The sequence below is a fragment of the Lolium perenne genome, chromosome 1, assembly GCF_019359855.2.
Source record: "Lolium perenne isolate Kyuss_39 chromosome 1, Kyuss_2.0, whole genome shotgun sequence".
Taxonomy (NCBI): domain Eukaryota; kingdom Viridiplantae; phylum Streptophyta; class Magnoliopsida; order Poales; family Poaceae; genus Lolium; species Lolium perenne.
This window is the reverse complement of record NC_067244.2, coordinates 94,423,584-94,442,211: the sequence shown is the minus strand read 5'-3', so window position 1 is coordinate 94,442,211 and position 18,628 is coordinate 94,423,584. Positions and strand designations below refer to the sequence as shown.

Below are 18,628 nucleotides of genomic sequence, written 5' to 3'. Positions count from 1 at the left end.
TCCATTTACATTACAAATTATAGTTCAAACTATTTGAATAAAACTAACTATGAGTATTTTGAAACTCATATGATCATGCCTTGGTGAAATCAAACACCAACTATCCAAATTTGAGGAATAACCTTCAACCTTGATCTTTTAATCAATATTATAATATAAGTCAAATCCAATATGATATAGTGACTCATCCACAATAATAAAACCATCCACAAGATATTTAGTAACAAATGCCACTTGGCTATCCAAAGATAAATCATATGAGAGGATAATCATCATACCACATGGGATGAAAATATCTACATGACTTGCTTTCCAAGCTATGCCACCTCATGCTCAAAGGATTGCTATGGATGAGGGCATGACAACCAAGCACCTTACTCATCTAACCAACACAAGAGTCACCACCTATGTGTCATGATACTAGAGCTTGCCCAAGCCTATAAATAGAGCCACACCCTTCCTCCATGTCATCATCTTGTAGCATGATACAAGGATCAAATACTTGAGACCTTCCATGAGAATTAGATAGGATCAATATGAAGAAGCTAGGAGGTGGAGGCATACCACAAGATGCAGGTTTATCAGATTTCCTGAAGAACAAGCTTCAGAAGATACCAAGGTAGAATTCCTAGGAAAACCAGATAATTAGAGGATCATATCATCATATCTTGAGTAGGACCTTAGGCTAATACAAGACATTCAGAAGTGAGAGAGATTATAGATGCTAACCATAGCCATGTTTATCATAGAGAATTTTAGAGTAGTATTACATCTTACTTGTTTAAACCAACCTTTAATCTTGTAGATAAGAGCCATGTTCCATTAGTGAAACGTAACCAAAGCTTATGCTCATATTCTAATCCTAGTTGTGTATCACATTGGTGATCACTACTTAAACCCTAAACTACATTTGAATTCCAACCCATGGATTAACTTGGATTATAATTAGAACCCTGCCATACCTCATGCCTATTTATACTTCAATTTAGTGAAGCTTATGCAAAACCCTAAACCTTTCACATAGAATTCACTCCACATAAAATAATATGTCCCAACTTGTGCATCATGGATCACAAGTATAAACTAAGCCATATGTACTTAGGACTAAATATCATTTGGTGAGTTGAGTGAAACCAATATCCAAATCACCTTCTTAAATCTTAAGAACTATCATTCACATAAAATCATGAACCAATTCCATTTCCTTTACCATTTGTTAAACCCTAGCCATAATTAAATTATATGTGAATGATCACTATGGTTAAACACTAGAAAAATAGAATGTGTTCACCATGCACATGTTCTAAATTTCAAATCAATTAAAACATGTTTAATTCCTTAATTAACAAAGCAATTGAGATAAACCCTAAAATCATATCTATTTGAAAATTTGAATTGTGTCTCATAAGAACACAAAATAAATTAATTATATAATAGTTGTTTGAAAACAAAACAATACAGTAGGTGGCATTATCAAATGGTTTTGATATTCAAATATATTAGAACCTGCAAAGTAAAACCAGGATCAAAATTTGAATTCAAATTCAAAATAGAAAATAAAAACAGAAAATGGAAAAGGGGAAAAAGAAAAGAAGGCTCACTTACCTTACCTGGACCGCAGCAGCCCAGGACCAGCACCACCTCTACAACCCAGCAACAGCCCAGCAAAGGACCAGGAGCAGCCCAGCCCAAGCCAAATACCGATTCGGTGGCTTTAAAACTCGTGCGTGGTCATTCATCGTCGTCGTCTTCTTCTACGACGTCGACAGCGCAGAGAAGAGCCAGTAGGCCACGACCTCCTCGCCGATAAGCTTGCCGGACGTCGTCAGTAGTCTCAGAGCCTCGCCCAATCTCTCTCGCGTCCGAGTCTATCCGCGGGAGAAAGATCTTCGCCAGACTAGATCATCCAGAGACCGCCACCTCTTCACCGTCGCCGTCGTCGTGTCGCAGCCTCCGTGCTCCCCTCGGCCTATAAAAAGGGGTGAAAGCACCGCCGAGCACTTCTTGATCTCATCCACCCCCCAGATCTTCTCTATCCCTCTCAATATGCCGCTATCATCCACCGTACCTCGCCGGAGTCGAGCATGAATTCGAAGTTGTAGGCCACCCCAGGGTCCAGGAGGTAGCTGAGCAGCACCGCCGTGTTTCAGAGAGTCTCCTGGCAGAAGGAATCGAAGTGGGAAGCTTCCTATCAACGAAATCGACTCGATCCTTTCCGCTCGAGTTCGTCGGAATCCATGGATTTGCCGTCGTCTCCGACCATCAACGCCTCCGTCGAGCACACCATCATCCTCAGGGTGAGTCAGCGCATCTTTAGAGTCCACTTGAGCATCCTAGATCCCTCTGTATCTCGGTTTCGAGATCTCGCCGGAGCTCACCGCCGCAGCACCTAGTTACCGGTGATGCTCCGATGCTCCCCTTAGAAAAGCGAGACCACCATTAGCTTTGTCTTGCAGTGCTCGTTCGAATGATCCTAACCACGCATCTCGGGGTGCCCTAAATCGGCGGCGCCACCGTGCTCTGGCCGCCGGCGTTTAAACGTCGGCAAGGTCAAAGCTCACGGTCAATCTTGACCAGTCCTTGCTCACGTGGCATCCAACGTGGCAGTAGCCCCACCTGTCTGTCTCTCTGTGTGTAGAGTGAATCGGTATGTTTAGCCTTTTTGTTTATTTCAAATTCCAGAAAATAGCTGAAACTTTACAGAAATAGATTAAATTCATTTCAACTCAGAAAAATATGAATAATATACCAAAATGCTCACAAAAATAAACTCTATTCAAATAAAATATAAAACAAAAATGTGTGTCAGAATAAAATTTCACTTATTTTTAACCTTATTAATTATGCCATTTCATTTATTTAAAATACAATTTGAATTCAATAATTAGTGAAGTTATAAAAATTAAATTTTAACTATTCAGTAACTAAGTAAAATGTTAGGATTAATTTTATTTACCATATTTGCATTAACTTAATTGTTAGTGGTAATTCATAAACCCTAATTTGCAAGTTACCATTTACCATTTTAATTAAATAGTAATAACTCAAGAAAATATTATAAGCCAATATTATTTTGGTAAATCAAAACTTATTTACTTAAACATCTTTAGTTAACAAGATAATTATTTTAAACCCTAATAACAATTATTAAACCCTGATTCTTAATTAAACCTAAATAAGAATTACTCTAATTATTAAATCTTGTAAAAATTAATAAAATGTTAAACCATTACTAATTTTGATTCAAAGTAATTAGTAACCACAACTCTATTACCAATTATCATTTTAGGAGTTGTACCATAATTTAGAAACCCTAGTTTCAATTTGAGTAAGACCTTGATCTCATTATTTCATGTGATCACCCTAAATTAGAAGCAACTCCAAAACCCTAGTTATGTGTTACATGTGATCATGTGAATTTCACCTTACATAGAGAACCTTATTATGTGACCAACAAATACAAGTCAGGATCTACCAACATAGAACCAATTCACATGAGTCATCATTTCATGTCTCTATTTCCAATTTAAAACCTATATGATCCACTAGTGCCACCTAAATATAAACCCTAGCTTGTTACCACATGTTAGCACCATTGATCATAAATCCATTATACCACACCATTAGGATCAACCCTAAACCATCATAATTTAGTAGAACTATAATTATGAACCCTAGTATCAACCTTGTGTAATAATCCACAACACATGCTCCTATCCAACTAAACCCTACTTAGGAAATGATAAGTCACTTAGCTTAGAAACTATTAGTGATTATTTAGTGAAGCAAATGAGAAACCATAGTAAACCCTAGTAGTTAATTTATAGAACCATCTGGATAACCATCCTTTGATATGATGCTTAGAAGAAACCCTAGCAATAAACCTACCAATACTTGCTATATAGAAACCATTCCAAGATAAGAACCAACTAGTTCCTATTCGAGAACCAGATGAATTCAATAGTAAACCCTAGAAAGCCATAGCTCCTATGTAGAGAAGTTCATATTCTTATTTAATCTGTTCTTCAAAAGTTATTCTTTTGAAGTACAACTATCAATCAAACCATAGAAACCATAGTTCTTATTTGAAGTACTTACTCTTTATTAATCAACATGTTCCTCAAAGGTTATTCTTTTGAAGTATAATACCAGTAATCATCAACCATGTTCTGTAGAACTTAAAAAATGGACAACTGTTCTTTACATATTATTCCATCACTATTCTTTATATGTATGATTGTTATGATGTCATATATCACTTGATTATGATGCTAATATAACCAAACCCTAATAAGAACCTTGTTTGAGAACCATTCTAAAAGTGCAACCAACCCTAAAGAAATCTTTACAACTCATACATCTTAAACCATCGAGGTTAGGTTACGCTCGGGACGATTGCATCTCATACTATGCATTATAGCATCTTTGCTCGTTCTTTAAACATTGTCCTTACCGGACGATGATGGTATTTCAGCATTTGGAGTTATCACGTATCGAAGCTTTTGCCTGCATAATCTTGCAGTCAAGAAAGGCAAGTTCATCGCTTGCTCATGTCATTTGATTATTTTTATCAAACTATATGCAAAGTACTATACTTATCACTCATGCATTGAAAAGCAAAGTATTATTTTACAATTATGAATATGACTATGTGGTGGGCAATGGAACCATGGTATGTGTTGATATGGTGGAGGTTCCATTGCAATGGGTTATATCACCTAGGATTAATTACCAATGCCGTCCAGTGATTCTAGCGCCGTACAAACCGCGTTGACCATGAGATCTATAATGGCTCTGGGGAAGCCAGCCTTATCTTTTCCCTTCTGCACGCCAACGGATTGGTAGAGCCGGCGGGGTGTTGGAGGCACTGCCGTAGGTTGGGATGGCCTTTTAAATCCCCATCCATTAGTGATGATGGCTCTACGATCTATGAAGGATTGTCCAAAGTACACCATGAGTAAAGCCGTATTATCGGGGGAAGTCTACTGGAGGTGTGCGGGTGGACAAAAGGGTGGGTTTGCAGTCGCGGAGAAGGCGGTGTGGGCTTGGATCTTACACCTGGCCTCACACCAAGGAAGTGTGGACGGATACTTAAGGCCGGTTGGCAACAAGGATAAGGTCTCTTATGGGAAAAGTAACGCACCTCTGCAGAGGATACTGAATTGTGACTGTCACTCCCTGTTCCGGGAAGGGAACTGCGAACGCGGCAGGAAAGGAACTCCACGAAGTTCTGGTCAACCTGTGAAGACTGACGGGCATAGTTTTCAGAATAAAATAAACCTTTTGAAGAAATGTTTATGAAAACTTGCATTGGCCTATGACTTTCTGGTCTATGGCTGTAGCTAGTGCATGATACACATATTTCCTAATATGAACTTGCTGAGTACGCTCGTACTCATTCTATCTCGTTTGAACCCCCTTCTTAGAGCAATGCACCGAGGGAGAAACTACCGTGGAACTCGAAGACAAAGGAGTCAACTGCAACAAGATGAAGAATCCAATCAAAGAAGTCAATGGAGTCAACTTCTGCATCAGTTATAATGGAAACCTAGACTAGTAATAGAAGGGAATCTTTCCCTAATCCTAGCACCTAAGTAGCTAGATTTCTATAGCAAGCCAAGTAGCTCTTGAACTTGAGTTAGCAATAAGATAGATTACGAGTCGTTCTTCTGGAGCTTTATTTGAAGTTTTACCTCACTGTAAAGTAGGAGGTTGTGTGGATCTTATGTAAGCTGTTCGTGTGTACTTCTATAGACATACCTTGGACTCGCATATGTTTCTGTTGTACCACTCTGAGAGATGTAATATGAGTGGAACGGTGTTTCGCTTGTGTTATGTCAACGACTTGTGTACTACACCATGCAGTGGTACGCTGGGTCATCACAGCCTTCCACACGCGGAGTTCGCCTACAACCGCGCCAAGCACTCAACAACATCAAGGAGTCCCTTCTTGGTCGTCTACGGTTTCGAGCCGCTCACGGCACTAGACATACTACCACTTCCCCTTCTTGAGCGGACGAACATGGACTTCGACAAGCGCACCGCCGCCATGAAGAAACTACATGAAGAAACAAGAGCAACCATTCAAGAACATGTGCTTCGTCAAGCTACCCGCCTCAACGCCAAGAAGAAGGAACGCATATTTCAAGAAGGCGACCTCGTTTGGATACACCTCCGGAAGGAAAGATTCCCTCATGAACGCAACTCGAAGCTCAAGCCAAGAGGAGATGGTCCCTTCAAGGTCCTCAAACGCATCAACAACAATGCTTACGTCATCGACATCCCAACCTCCAAGTACTTGGTGAGCAACACGTTCAACGTTGCGGACTTATCGCCATATTATGAAGATGAGGAGGCACAAGAGTCGAGGGCGACTCTTTCCCAAGGGGGGGAGATGATGCGGGGTGGCCTTCGGACACCTCCACACCAAGACCAACAAGTCCCCCAAGTGGACCAATGACGCGAGCTCGAGTTAAAGCTCTAAATGATGAGGTGAACTCGCTCCTCACCACCCTTGATCTTAGCACCCCTTTGGATGGAATACTACCTCATGCCGATGTGCTATGTGTCATTAGGTACAAGGCACATCAAGACCCCGGAGAGGAGGACACGCCAAGGTCAAGGGAAGGAGAGGAGCAGCGGGACATGGAGATGATCACGAAGCCGAACCCGACGTCGCTCGAAGCACTCAAAGGAAGAGAAGAAGTGCTGGCCGGTCCAGGACCCGGTCAGACCGGCCCCACAACCGGGCCATCCGGTCCCAGGCCCGGTCAACCGGGCGGCAACCGGATTTCCCTGCATCGTACCGGAAGGCAACCGGAAACTTCGCAAGAATCCGGTTGGCGCCCGGTCGACCGGACCCAGGACCGGACCACCCGGTCATAGGCCCGGTCTGACCGGATCCCAAACCGGATTTGACGGGAATGACTCACCAAACTGCCTAAGTTATCCATTCACGTACCTTTTCGCCTTGCTTGCCATGTATGCCTATATAAGTAGCCTGGATCCCTCCTTTACCCCTCAGACTTGCATTAGGCTTAAACACAACTTTGAGCTTAGTCTCCCTAGGGTTATCATCCCTCTGTAATCAAGGCATCCTGGTTGTTGATTTGGATATTGTTGACTGAGATTCTAGTACAAGCTACTCTCTCTCCCTCATCAATCTCTTCTTCTCCAACCCCAATCTCTCACCGGGAATTCTGCCGCGTGCCTCTTCCGGGTGATTCTATTGGCGTGGTTCATCGAGCCACGGGGGTAAGTATCGGGTGTATCGGGTTGGTGTGCGTGCGTGAGTACCGGCGTTCCTCGTGTTCTTCATGTTCCTCGCGTTCTCCCACCTCTTCCCTTGGTTTTCGTGGTCAAATCACGAGATCGGGCCACTCCCGGGATCTTAGATCTCATCAACCATTGTGCCACAAGAAACACGTGGAACCCCTAATCCAGGATTGGGATCCACCTGACCCTGAAGCTCTTGGTTAGTTCCTCTACTTAGCTCTAGGAACAGAGAGGAACTGCCAATGTGAGTGATGACGCAGTCCGCAAACTCTTCATACCACAACACATCCTTGGGATGACTACCATTGAACGCCTCATCTGCAGAATTCTGCTCAAACTCGTGAAATAGGGAGAAACCTCCAACACAGGTCAGCACCTCAAAAGATATGTTGGCGTCGATTCCCAGAGTGCGTGCAGCAGGATCATTCCCACCCACACCTTCCGAAGTGATGTTCCCCAAACCAGTCAAGGTCGTCGTAGGGAGATGCGTTATGTCACTGGTCGGAAGCGCCACCACACCATGGGTGCTGCCTACGCTGAAAGCCGAGCCAACTGTCGAATAGCTTCTGGGCGTGGCGTAAGAGAGGAACTCGTCAGCGCGTAGAGCAGCAGCAGCCACGGCCCTATTCACCAAGATGATTGGGGGCGACGAAGAATTGGTAGCCTCCGGTACGCGTCCCTGCACGGACAACAACATGGTTGCTGCGGTGGGTGCCAATGTCGAACACCTTGTGGGCATGAAAGGATCGAGGATGACATCTGCGTGCGTAGCACCAGCACCAGCGACCTGATGGAGTCCACTGCCGCCTACGCCTCGTGCTCGACCGCCACCTGCGCCACCCAAACCATCTCCACCAGCGCCTCCAAATCCACCGCAGCCAGCGCCACCCGCCGCACTACCGCCTAGAAATCCAACGCCACGAGGATCAAATGCTAGTCCCTTGCTGTGGACTGCGCCGCTAGATGTCGCGCTCGCCGTGTCGCCCACCCAGTGTGGTGAGGACGGCTGGGTGGTCGCCGTCCCGTGGTGAAGACGGCGCATGAATCCGGCTTTGCCGCACTTGGAGGTGGACGATTCATCGTGCCTTGCTCGACTAGGTTCAGTTTGACGAGTAGTGCTTGCAGGATACGCGCCGTATCGTCGTGCTTGTCCGCACCCGATTCGATTGCCGCCGCCTGAATCTCCTGCTGCGCACGCATCTGCTTCTGGGTCGTGTCGATCCCCGTGACCACACCGCGCAGGAGGTCGAGGCTGGACTGCAGCCTGTCGAGCGTCGCTCGAGTCTCTTCTGCGGCTTCTCCCATCGAGCGATCTTACCGGTGCCGTGGAGAACCGCAGCAAAATCGAGCGACCAGCGCGATGATTTACTGCACTTCCGATGGATTCGATGGAAATTGAGATCCCCCGAAGCGCGACCCGACCCTGGAATTACAACTCAGATCAAGAGGGGAAAACACCCACGAACACAGCACGAGCGGCCCAGAAATCGCCCGAATCTGATACCAAGTGTAACACCTCGTTGCTACCGGAGATCGCTGGAGCGTGAGGAGGAGGATAATGCCGCTTGTGGAGAGTGGCCACCGAGGAATAGTACCACTTGTGGAGAGTGGCCACCGGAGAGGTAGGGGACGAGAGAGAGAGGAAACGGGAGCAACCCGGCTTCAGTTCTATTCTTCCATGTCTTCCTTCAGATGCGCTTCTCCTTTTGTTGGCATCCACCGGTACTGCCAGCCCAAGACCACCAGGCCCATGGTCCATGACGTCCAGGCCTATATCTCCCAAGATACCGGGTATGACAATGGAAGACACCCATGAACACAGCACGAGCGCCCATAAATCGCCCGAATCTGATACCAAGTGTAACACCCCGTTGCTACCGGAGATCGCTGGAGCGTGAGGAGGAGGATAATGCCGCTTGTGGAGAGTGGCCACCGGGGAATAGTACCACTTGTGGAGAGTGGCCACCGGAGAGGTAGGGGACGAGAGAGAGGAAACGGGAGCAACCCGGCTTCAGTTCTATTCTTCCATGTCTTCCTTCAGATGCGCTTCTCTTTTTGTTGGCATCCACCGGTACTGCTAGCCCAAGACCACCAGGCCCATGGTCCATGACGTCCAGGCCTATATCTCCCAAGATACCGGGTATGAGAGCATCTCCACTCGTGCCCCCGTCGAGGCCCCCGGCGAGCGTTTTTTCCATCCGGACGGCGTAATTCGGCCCAGTCGCGCCCCCGGTTCCTCGTTTTCGTCCGGATTTGGCCCTTCATCCATCTGGCGAGCCCACGCCATCCCCGGCCCCCCGGGGAGCGCTCGGGGACTCCGGACGAAACGAAAGCGCGCGAAACGTTCCCGCGCGTCTGGTGGCCCCAACTTGTCGGCGAGAGACACCGATCGTCGTCCTCATCGCATCGTCTTCCGCGCGCTGTAAAAGCCTGCCGCCGGTCAGCATTCGCCGGACGCGTAGCTTCCACGCGGCGAGTTAATGCCGTCGCCTCGGTTTCATGCGCGCCTACCGCTATTTATCGCCGAACTACCCCGGCTGCCCCGCATTCACCTCCTCGCTCGTCTTCCCCCAAATCATCCCCGAACTCGAAGGAACCAGCAATGGCGAACGACGGTGCGGCCAACAACGGCTTCGGCCGCCGCTCTCTCCACCAATGGGAGGGGCGACTCCTGCACGCGGCGGGCTACCCTGCGCCGCCGGACTTCCGCGCGCCGGGAGGCTGGAGGCTGAGCGCAGGCGGCGTGCCGATCCCGAGGAGGTGCTCGCCACTCTCAGTGACGAGCAGTGCGTGGATCCGCGCTTCTACCCCGACAACCACGAAGCATGGATCGCGTTCTTCCGGCGAAGGTACGAACGCGAACTCACCGCTTACGACGGCCCTCCTCCTCCTCCGGCAAGGAACAATGCCGCCGGCCGCCGCCGATGGTGGAGCGCGCCCAACCGCACCCTCGAGAATGTGCTCGCGCACATCGAGGACGGGAACTCCCCTGTCCTGGGGATGCCGCCGCCGGTGGCGGCTACCGTGTCGCGCCGGCGCGGTAGTTCCTGGATACCGAGGAGGATGGCGCCATCCTCCTCGTCGTCGGGATCGAGATCGGCGTCTAGGTCCGGCGGGTCGACGCCGGCCACCGTCAAGAGGGAGTGGCCGTCTCCGGCCACCGTGAAGAAGGAGCCGGCGTCTCCACCGCCGACCAGAGGGCGCAGCAGCGGCGCGCTCGTCATCCGCGACCAGCCCTCCTCGCCGCAACGCGGGCGGAAGAGGAAGACGGCGAAGAATCAGGCCGCCGCGGCCGCCGCCAACCAGCTCGCCGAGGAGGAGGCGAAGCGCGCGGAGGACGCCGCGGTGGCGGAGGCGATCGCCAGGTCGCTGAAGGACCTGGTGCCCGCCGACAACACCCTCCCCATCGACGCCGCTGGCTGGAGTGGTCCGTGCGCGACCGGGAGCGCCAGAGGAGGAGCGGCAGCGGCGGATGTTGGATCTGGCCGCCGCGCGACAACTCGCCGCCAGCGCCGCCGCACCGTCGTCCTCGCGGAACGCCGCGCCTGTGGAAGTGATCAAGCTCGAGGAGAGCAGCGACGACGACATCTACCGGCCGTCGCCTCCACGCGCCGGCGACGCTGGCCAGGGCACGAGCCGCTGGTACGAGGCGCCGCCGCCCCAGGACGACGCCGGCTCCAGCGACGACGACGACGGCGGCGACTACACGACCTTCTACCGCCATTTAGGCATGTAGGAGGCCGCTTTTAGTTTTAGTATTAGTTTGCCAATCGCCGAATTTAAATATATGTACGAATTCGGCCTATTTATGTACGAACTCGCCTCTATATGTTAAATATCATTAAATTTCGCTTATGTTTGAACGAATTCGCCTATTTTGTCTGAATTCGTCGTATTACGTTGCATCCATCCTGCGCTCGCGGCTGGGAAAATGGGCCTCCCCACGCCAAATCTTCCTCCAATCCGTACGAAAATTTCGCCGGAGTTGGGCGTGGGAAGCCCAAACGAGTGGGGATGCTCTGACACCTCCGCGCCGGGCTCGAGCAGCTATCTGTCGCGTCCGCCGCGAGCGTGTTCGTGTAGCTGCTGCTCGACACCTCGCACGTGGTCTCCCAGATATGATCCTTTAACTCCAATGTAGGTTAGTGCAATCAGTTGAGTGATCACTGCACGAAAGTAGGACACGTCGTGACGAAGCGAAATCCTACAGGGACGTACGTATCACCAGAGATATTTTTTGAACAAGAGATTCTTTTATTTTGAGATGCGCTATATTCCTAATTAATCCCATATCAAAGTGGACCAGCCACGCTCAATTGATCAGTCACTTTAATGTCACCGCTCCTATCCCTGCCCTGAATCACAAATTTTTACCAATGCAATAGACTCAGCGCATCGACGCATTTCGAACGTAAAAACATACGCAAAACATTAGTTTGAGTCGAGTCAAATTGTCGAAATCGATCGCGCTTTCGTTTGCGTCTAGAGGTGTCACCAGCGGGGCGATGCATAATTTTTTTCCCACTGATAAACCCATAATTTACATTAATAAAAATACATAAAAAAGACTTAAAATGGCAAGCAAAGCTGCTAAAACTTAGCTATGGGCTACTGCTCGTCGTCATTGACGAGGTCGATGAACTCCGGCATCCGCCACGGAAGCTGGTACGCCGACGGTGGAGGAGGAATGGGAGCCTGTGGCAACTGCGGCCATGCCGTCAGCAGCGCAGGATGCTGTGGTGAAGGTGGCCACGGATCCCAGACCGTTGAAGGAGCAGGAGTTGGCTCGCGGTCATTGGAATGCGTCGGCGTGGTCGGAGTAGTCGCCGGCCTTCCATGCGGGAGCGCCGACTCGCGACACTCGCGAAGCTGAATGGCGAGCATGTCCCACATAGCGAGCTTGCTATTGGCCAGTGCCATGGCAATGACCTCCTCGCTAATGTCTAGCGGTTGGATCTCCGGATCCCACGCCGGCCCGCCGTTGTCGTGGTCACTGTCTCCGCCCTGAACATGACCGTTCGACGAGGTCTCGCACTCGGTCTCGACGGCAACGTTGTCATCGTCCTCGTTGTCGTCATTGTCGTTGGCGTATTCTTTCGCGACGATCTCGCGGTCGAAGTAGTCGAGGTCACCGAGGTGTCCCGCTCTGCGGCGCGCGTCAAACTTCCACATCCTGAACGAGATCGTGTTGTAGGAGTTGAGTGTGTACGCCGGATCTTCTCAAAGATCTACCGACAAGATGGCTCGATGGTGGTGCAACTCGTCACGGCGCTCTCGGCCCTCGCGTGGCACGGAAGGGACCGACATGCGCCTGGAGTTGAGGTACCAGTCTCCTCGAGACAGGCTAGCATCCTGGCCATGGCACTGACTGGTTTTCCTCCCATAGGCGGGCACTTGTACCACCCGACCCGCGACTTCTTGCTGGATTGCGAGTCACTAGCCTCGTGGTTGTTCTTGGTTTTGCGGAACGGCCAAGATTTCTTCCCCATGGCGTCAGTCGGGTGGATATTGCGGAGTCTGGCAATGGCGTGGTCGAGAAAATGGGCGGCACCAGCAAACCTTTAAATGGACCGGACGTCATCTCGCCTTCAATGTCCTACAACTGCGAGGCCACCCACCAGTGCACGCGCGTGGAAAGCGAGGCGCGCCATTAACGCGGACCTGAAAAAGCTACAGCGTGCCGCTCGTAAGTTATGCCGCGTTGAAGACGAAGCATCTGTGCCGCTGTCAGGCGGGCCCGTGCGAGAAACGTGCGGATGACCGCGTTGTCCACGCGACGTCCGCGCAGACGCAAACATACCGTATATTTGAGCCACGTTTGCGTCTTGGCGGACGGGTCGAACACTATGCATCGGCCGCTGGAATGGGGTACATATACATTTTCGGTTCGCGTGGTCGTAAACGGACGGTGTCGCCACGTTAGAGATGACCTCAGCCATGGGATAGGAAGAGATATGATGATAACAGTGAAAGCATTTAGGGGATCTCAGTGAAAGATGTATGTGTGAAACTTCAAATGTAACGGTCGTGGAAATAAGGCAACTTCCCATCACGACGCAGCGCAAGGGAGGTCAGCCATAGTTCAGCTAGGTACAGCGCCAAGAAATAAAAAGAGAATGGGGGCTTCACGTAAATATCCAGAGCCTAGGCGAATAGGCCTGCGATGCAATTTGTGTGGAACTTAAGGGGGTTCTGTTGAAGACTTTGAGATGGTCTAGAGCCAGTATGGCGGACAAGTGTCAGGTTCTGATTGGTTTTGTATGTTTTTGCACCGGAATGACAACTATTTGTACTGGTGCATGACAAGTTGTAAGAAGTTGTATGAATTTGCACATGAATGACAACTTTATGTATGTCTGGTGCAATTACCTCTTTATGATACTATAATTAGTCAATTCAAGCACTGCTTGGAAGAACTAGTATCACACTTGCTTCCACATCGGTTAGCCATGGCGCCAATCATTAATTCATCACATTTTGGTTTATCTCCGCTGGCCTGCTCTGACGTCGAGAAGCCAAACACCATGCAGATACGCTGCAGTGTCTCAGCTCATGCCCTGAAGCTGTACCTGACATAGATGCCAAGGCTAAACAGGACGAGCACCGCGCCGACCACGGTGGTCAGGAGCATCCTACGTTCCGGGAGGTAGCTGTAGCTGCGGCCTGACGCTGGTGCAGCGAGCGCTTCCATTCCTCCGACAACGCCGGCGCCATGGTCAAGGCGGCCACCATCTTTCACCACACGGTCCTCCTCCGGCTGTTTCTGCACGTTCTTGTCTTCCTTCTTGTCTCCTCCTCGATCGTCTCGAACGCCGGCAGCGGGCTCCGGGAGCTTGCCGCCGACCGCGGCTGCAGGCCCGGTCTTGATCCCGGGCATGGTGACCCGCACAACGCCTCCCTCGAACTTGGCGTGGATGCCCCTGACATCGCAGCCGTCAGGCACCCTGAACTCCAGCCGGAAGCGGCTCCAGCGGTTGCCCGCGACGGCGCGCTCGCCGCGCACGACCACCAGCCCGTGGCTCCGGACCAGCTGCACCCTGATGTGGTCCTTCTTGTACCCTGCATCAAGACAGTACACGTCTACCATAAATAATCGGCACGCACGGAAAAAAAAATCTCAAGCACGCTGAAAGCACGCGCGACAAAGAAATGCATTGCGTGCCTGCAGAGGATAGGTCGACGGTGAGGATGTGGGTCGCCGGCTCGGTGACCATCTTGTGCGGAGGCACGAAGTCCTCGTAAGCGCGGCCGGTGGTGGCATCCATGGTATCTCTCGGTTGCTTTGAGGGCGTGCTGCTTGATTCAGATGGACAGGGCACTATGGCAGTAGCAGTGGCTTGGTTGGCGCCTTGGCTTGCTGAGATGGAAGTTAGCCTGATTGGGAATGGGAAGGCTATGAGTCTATGCTCATTTATATACACTTGGGTCGTTGGAGTTGTCGTGCCCTGAGACAGGAAGAGGAAGAATCTCTTTTGGCGTAGGGAATGAAGTTAGGGGAACACAGACAGGAGAATGGCGATACCTTGTCTCGCGTGCAGGACCACCGACTTCCTAGTCACAGCATCTGGCATCTCCTACGGGCTTGGCAACACCTATGTGACGATGGCCTTATATTTCACTGAAACTTGCATTGCTCCAGTGGGCAACGGCCAAGCCTCACGCTACATCCAGCCAGACTCAAGCATGGTACAACAGCAGCAAGAGAGCATAATAAGCGCCTCAGCTCAGACTAGTAGCGGATGATTAAAAATTACACCAATTACAGGGAAACCCCTGCATGATCACCGCATCCGAACAAAATGGGGTAAATGCTAATTATCTATCTACATGACATGAAACGAACAGCAGAATTCCCAGATGGAAGCGCGACCTATCTATACCTAATAATAAAGAAAATAAGGTTTCTTGTTCGTCCGTCATTTTTTGACAACTTTACCCCCCACTAGATTACATATTACAACCAACGCCACCGGTAAGTCATGAAACGGTTCGATATTGATATTTTTCACGCGTCGCTGGCACACCCACACCCCTGCACCCTGTAGCGATTCGTCGCGGAATCGGCCCGCTCGCCGGTGATGCCTCCGTCCCGCCCCCGTCCCTCCCGGCTCTCCTATTAGTTTCTCTTGAATCCCACGTCCGCGGCGAGCTCCCGGAAAGATCGCATCCTCCAAAGCTGAGATGACTCCCGGATCTGGCCGGGCGCCGTCCAGTCGCGAGCACGCGGGAGCAAAACAAGAGGGAAAGGGACATGCGGCCTTCGCCGGTGGGGGCGATGTACAGTCGAGCGGTCTTCGCCGGTCGGGGCGATGTACAGTCGAGCGGCCTTCGCCGGTGGGGGCGATGTACCACCGAGGGAGGCCGGTACTTTCCGTGGAGCATCATGGACACGGTCAACGACGAGTTCCCGCACTGCCCCCTGTTCCAGTTTTTCCGTTCTTCTTCATACACCCGTCGGTACCAACAGGGAAGGTGGGGAGGCGTACCCTTCCTCCCCGATTCGACCACCATCCAGCAGGTTTGCATCCACTCCGGGGACAGAGACGGATGGAGGGGGACGGCAGCGTTCTGGGAGGTGGAGCGGGTAGGATGAGATGTTGGTGTCAGGCGCCGGGGAGAAATGCCGAAGGAAGGATGAGATGGGGGAGAGAGGAGGCGTCTGGAAGTGATTTAGGTGCCGGCTGCTACTTAACTTGTCCGAATTGCGTAATCGAGCTCCGCCCATGGACGCCGCCATGGTTGAGCGCCGCGGTGGACTGCTGGACTCCGTAGTCGAGCGCATCAATGCCGTGGTTCCTCTGGTTTGGGGATTTTGACCGGTCAGACCATGTCGCTTAGTTCCTCCTGGTTGTCTTCACGTCATGCTTTACTTCTGAAATCACGTGATGTTGTATCAATGAGAGAGGGAAATGGCAGTTGACCGAAAGAATAGACGATCAACGAGCTTGCCTCGATCTAATTCTGACATCTGCAGCGTTATTGCTTGATTGGTTTGCACTGAGTACTGAATAATTCTGACATCTGCAGCGCTTATTTGAAGCTAATAATGTATACTCCATGTGAGATTGTGGATTGAGTAGAATACTTATTTCACCAATTCAACCGTGAAATTGCACTAAATTTTTAGTACAAGGTGTACTAATCTATAAATATATTGACCATTTTTTTAATATATCTTAACCTCTTTGTTTCCTGATTTCTCACTGTATTATAACACTGCTGCAGGAGAAGATATTTCTTGCTTTCTCTATCCTTTCTCTTTTTCTTAGACGTTACTTCCATTTTCCATACTTCGTATTGTACCAGAGTTGAAAAGCAAATCACCAGAACTATATTATTTTTGCCTGTCAGCTATTGGCCTCTGTAAACACCAAGTAATCTATCTATATCTATATATATACCTAATAATAAAGAAAATAAAGTTTCTTGCGGTCTAATATTTTTTTAGACGAATTTACCCTCCCACCGCATAATATAGAAATATCATCGTACACTTTTGTTTTTTTTCTTTCTTCTAACCAAAACCGAATAACACCTTCTACCTATCTGGTTCAAGCAGTCCCGGTTGGTAAACCAAGCAAGACACGGTCTAGAGCAAGTATGTCAAACATGGTATATGATCTGGATAGCAGGACGTGGTGGTTACAAACTTGGACTTGCTGGCCGGCTCGGTCGCGTTAAACGCGTAATTATGTCTACGAACCTATACGAGCAGGATACCAAGACGTGGTGCTTACGAACTAGGACTTGCTCGCCCGGTCACGTTCCTAAGCCCTATATTAAACATGCCAGAATCGATTGATCGACCGAAGCTTTTACTTTGTCCGTGACGACGGGATGTCAGCGCCGTGCCCTCCTTCCTGTGCCTCTCTCGCGATCTTGGCTGCTCGGCTGATGGGCTGCCTGGAGCGGAGACCCCAACGATGGAGGCAATGACCACATTGAGAAACAGAATCGGACGGCCGATCGCGCCACGATGAGTCAGCTCCGTCGGAGATAGGCCCGATTGTTTACGCCTCGCGCACACGTTTCAGAAGTGCGTGTTGTGGCATCCTCCTCTGGTTCTCTGTCGTGGCGTTTGGCTTGGTCAAAGAGATGTTGGAGCAGACGTCCATACTGCCCGTCATCAAAGGCGAGCAGTCCAGGGTCACATTGCGGACTTGATGTCGTCGCCGAGATGGGGTCATGATCATGTCTGTGAGGCCCGCTTTCGTCATCATGGATAACCGTGAGATAGAAGATGTACGCGCGCAACATTAGGAGATTGTGATTCAATGGTTGCAAAGCGAACGAGTCGACTCTCCTAGAAGTTCTACCAGTGTGCAACCATGCCCCTGGTCAGCAACACAAGCGCCGAGTAACATTAGCCTGCGCACTTATTGATGGTTGCCACGCTGGCGATAGGGAAATAGAAATATGGGGCGGCACGCCAGATTCCCCACAACGCAACTAGGTGTGCGGTGGTGGCGCCGGACTCAGAAGTGGAAGCGGTGCAGGGTGTGCGTCGGGCAAGACGTTGTGGCGTTGCCCGGGGCACCAGCTAGGACAAGTAGAAGGGATGGTCGGCACCCCTGCCGGTATCAAGGAGATCAAGGAAGGAGGCAGATGACCACGAGTCGCCGCATGACCACCACGACGCTCCTCTGATGCTCTGCGTGATGTTTGTCGCTGATTTATAGTGAATAATCTTCGAGAAGACTCTCTTCTAAAACCAACTACTTCTTAGATGTGTAATCTTGCTGCAAGAAAGGAAGGTTCAAAGTAATTTTGTAGCATTGTTTTAGATGGACAAACAAGTTCTTTCTGAAAGTTTGGAGAAGAACAATTAAGATCAATTAAAGTTATAGGTTTTTAAATGCTCCTACTTCTTGTCACCTTCGAGGCATGCAGATGAATCGGGCATGTTAGCAGATTGAAGTTGCTTCGTGAAATCTATGTATAAATAGCAAGAGTTTTACATGGAGTAAGGTATGGTAGCTTAAGATTCTCATAAATTAAGGTTCGGTAAACTACACTTTTCATGGCTATAGAGAACTGGAACGATTTACGTCAAGAAAAGAAAACGTAGTAAAGATCGGAGGCATCTAGCATTGATGAGTTCTTTTGTTGAGAGAGATTATATAGTTGATAATTTTATTTTATTTGACCAGTGGATTCATAATACTAAGCAATGATATTGATTACGAGGGTAAATCGATTTTGGAATGAATTTCTCAAAAGTTGATTTTTTTCGTATCCCGATGCAACGCACGGGCACTTTTCCTAGTAACTATCTAAAACAAATAAATGAAGCAATGCTTTCCATAGCTAGCTGGTACTCTCTGCTGCTCTCCAACAGTCAAACTGAGCTCGT

The 18,628-nt window shown here is 49.4% G+C and overlaps 1 protein-coding gene across 1 annotated transcript; it reads right to left on the bottom strand.

Annotated features, from left to right (window-relative positions):
* Window positions 1-13,692: 13,692 nt before the first annotated feature.
* On the bottom strand, window positions 13,693-14,644 carry LOC127345080 (uncharacterized). The gene is made up of 2 exons (XM_051371534.2): window positions 14,438-14,644; window positions 13,693-14,334 (listed from the first exon to the last, which is right to left on the bottom strand). The coding sequence occupies exons 1-2, from the start codon at window positions 14,538-14,540 to the stop codon at window positions 13,826-13,828; spliced, it is 612 nt and encodes a 203-aa protein (XP_051227494.1). The 5' UTR covers window positions 14,541-14,644; the 3' UTR covers window positions 13,693-13,825.
* Window positions 14,645-18,628: the final 3,984 nt, after the last annotated feature.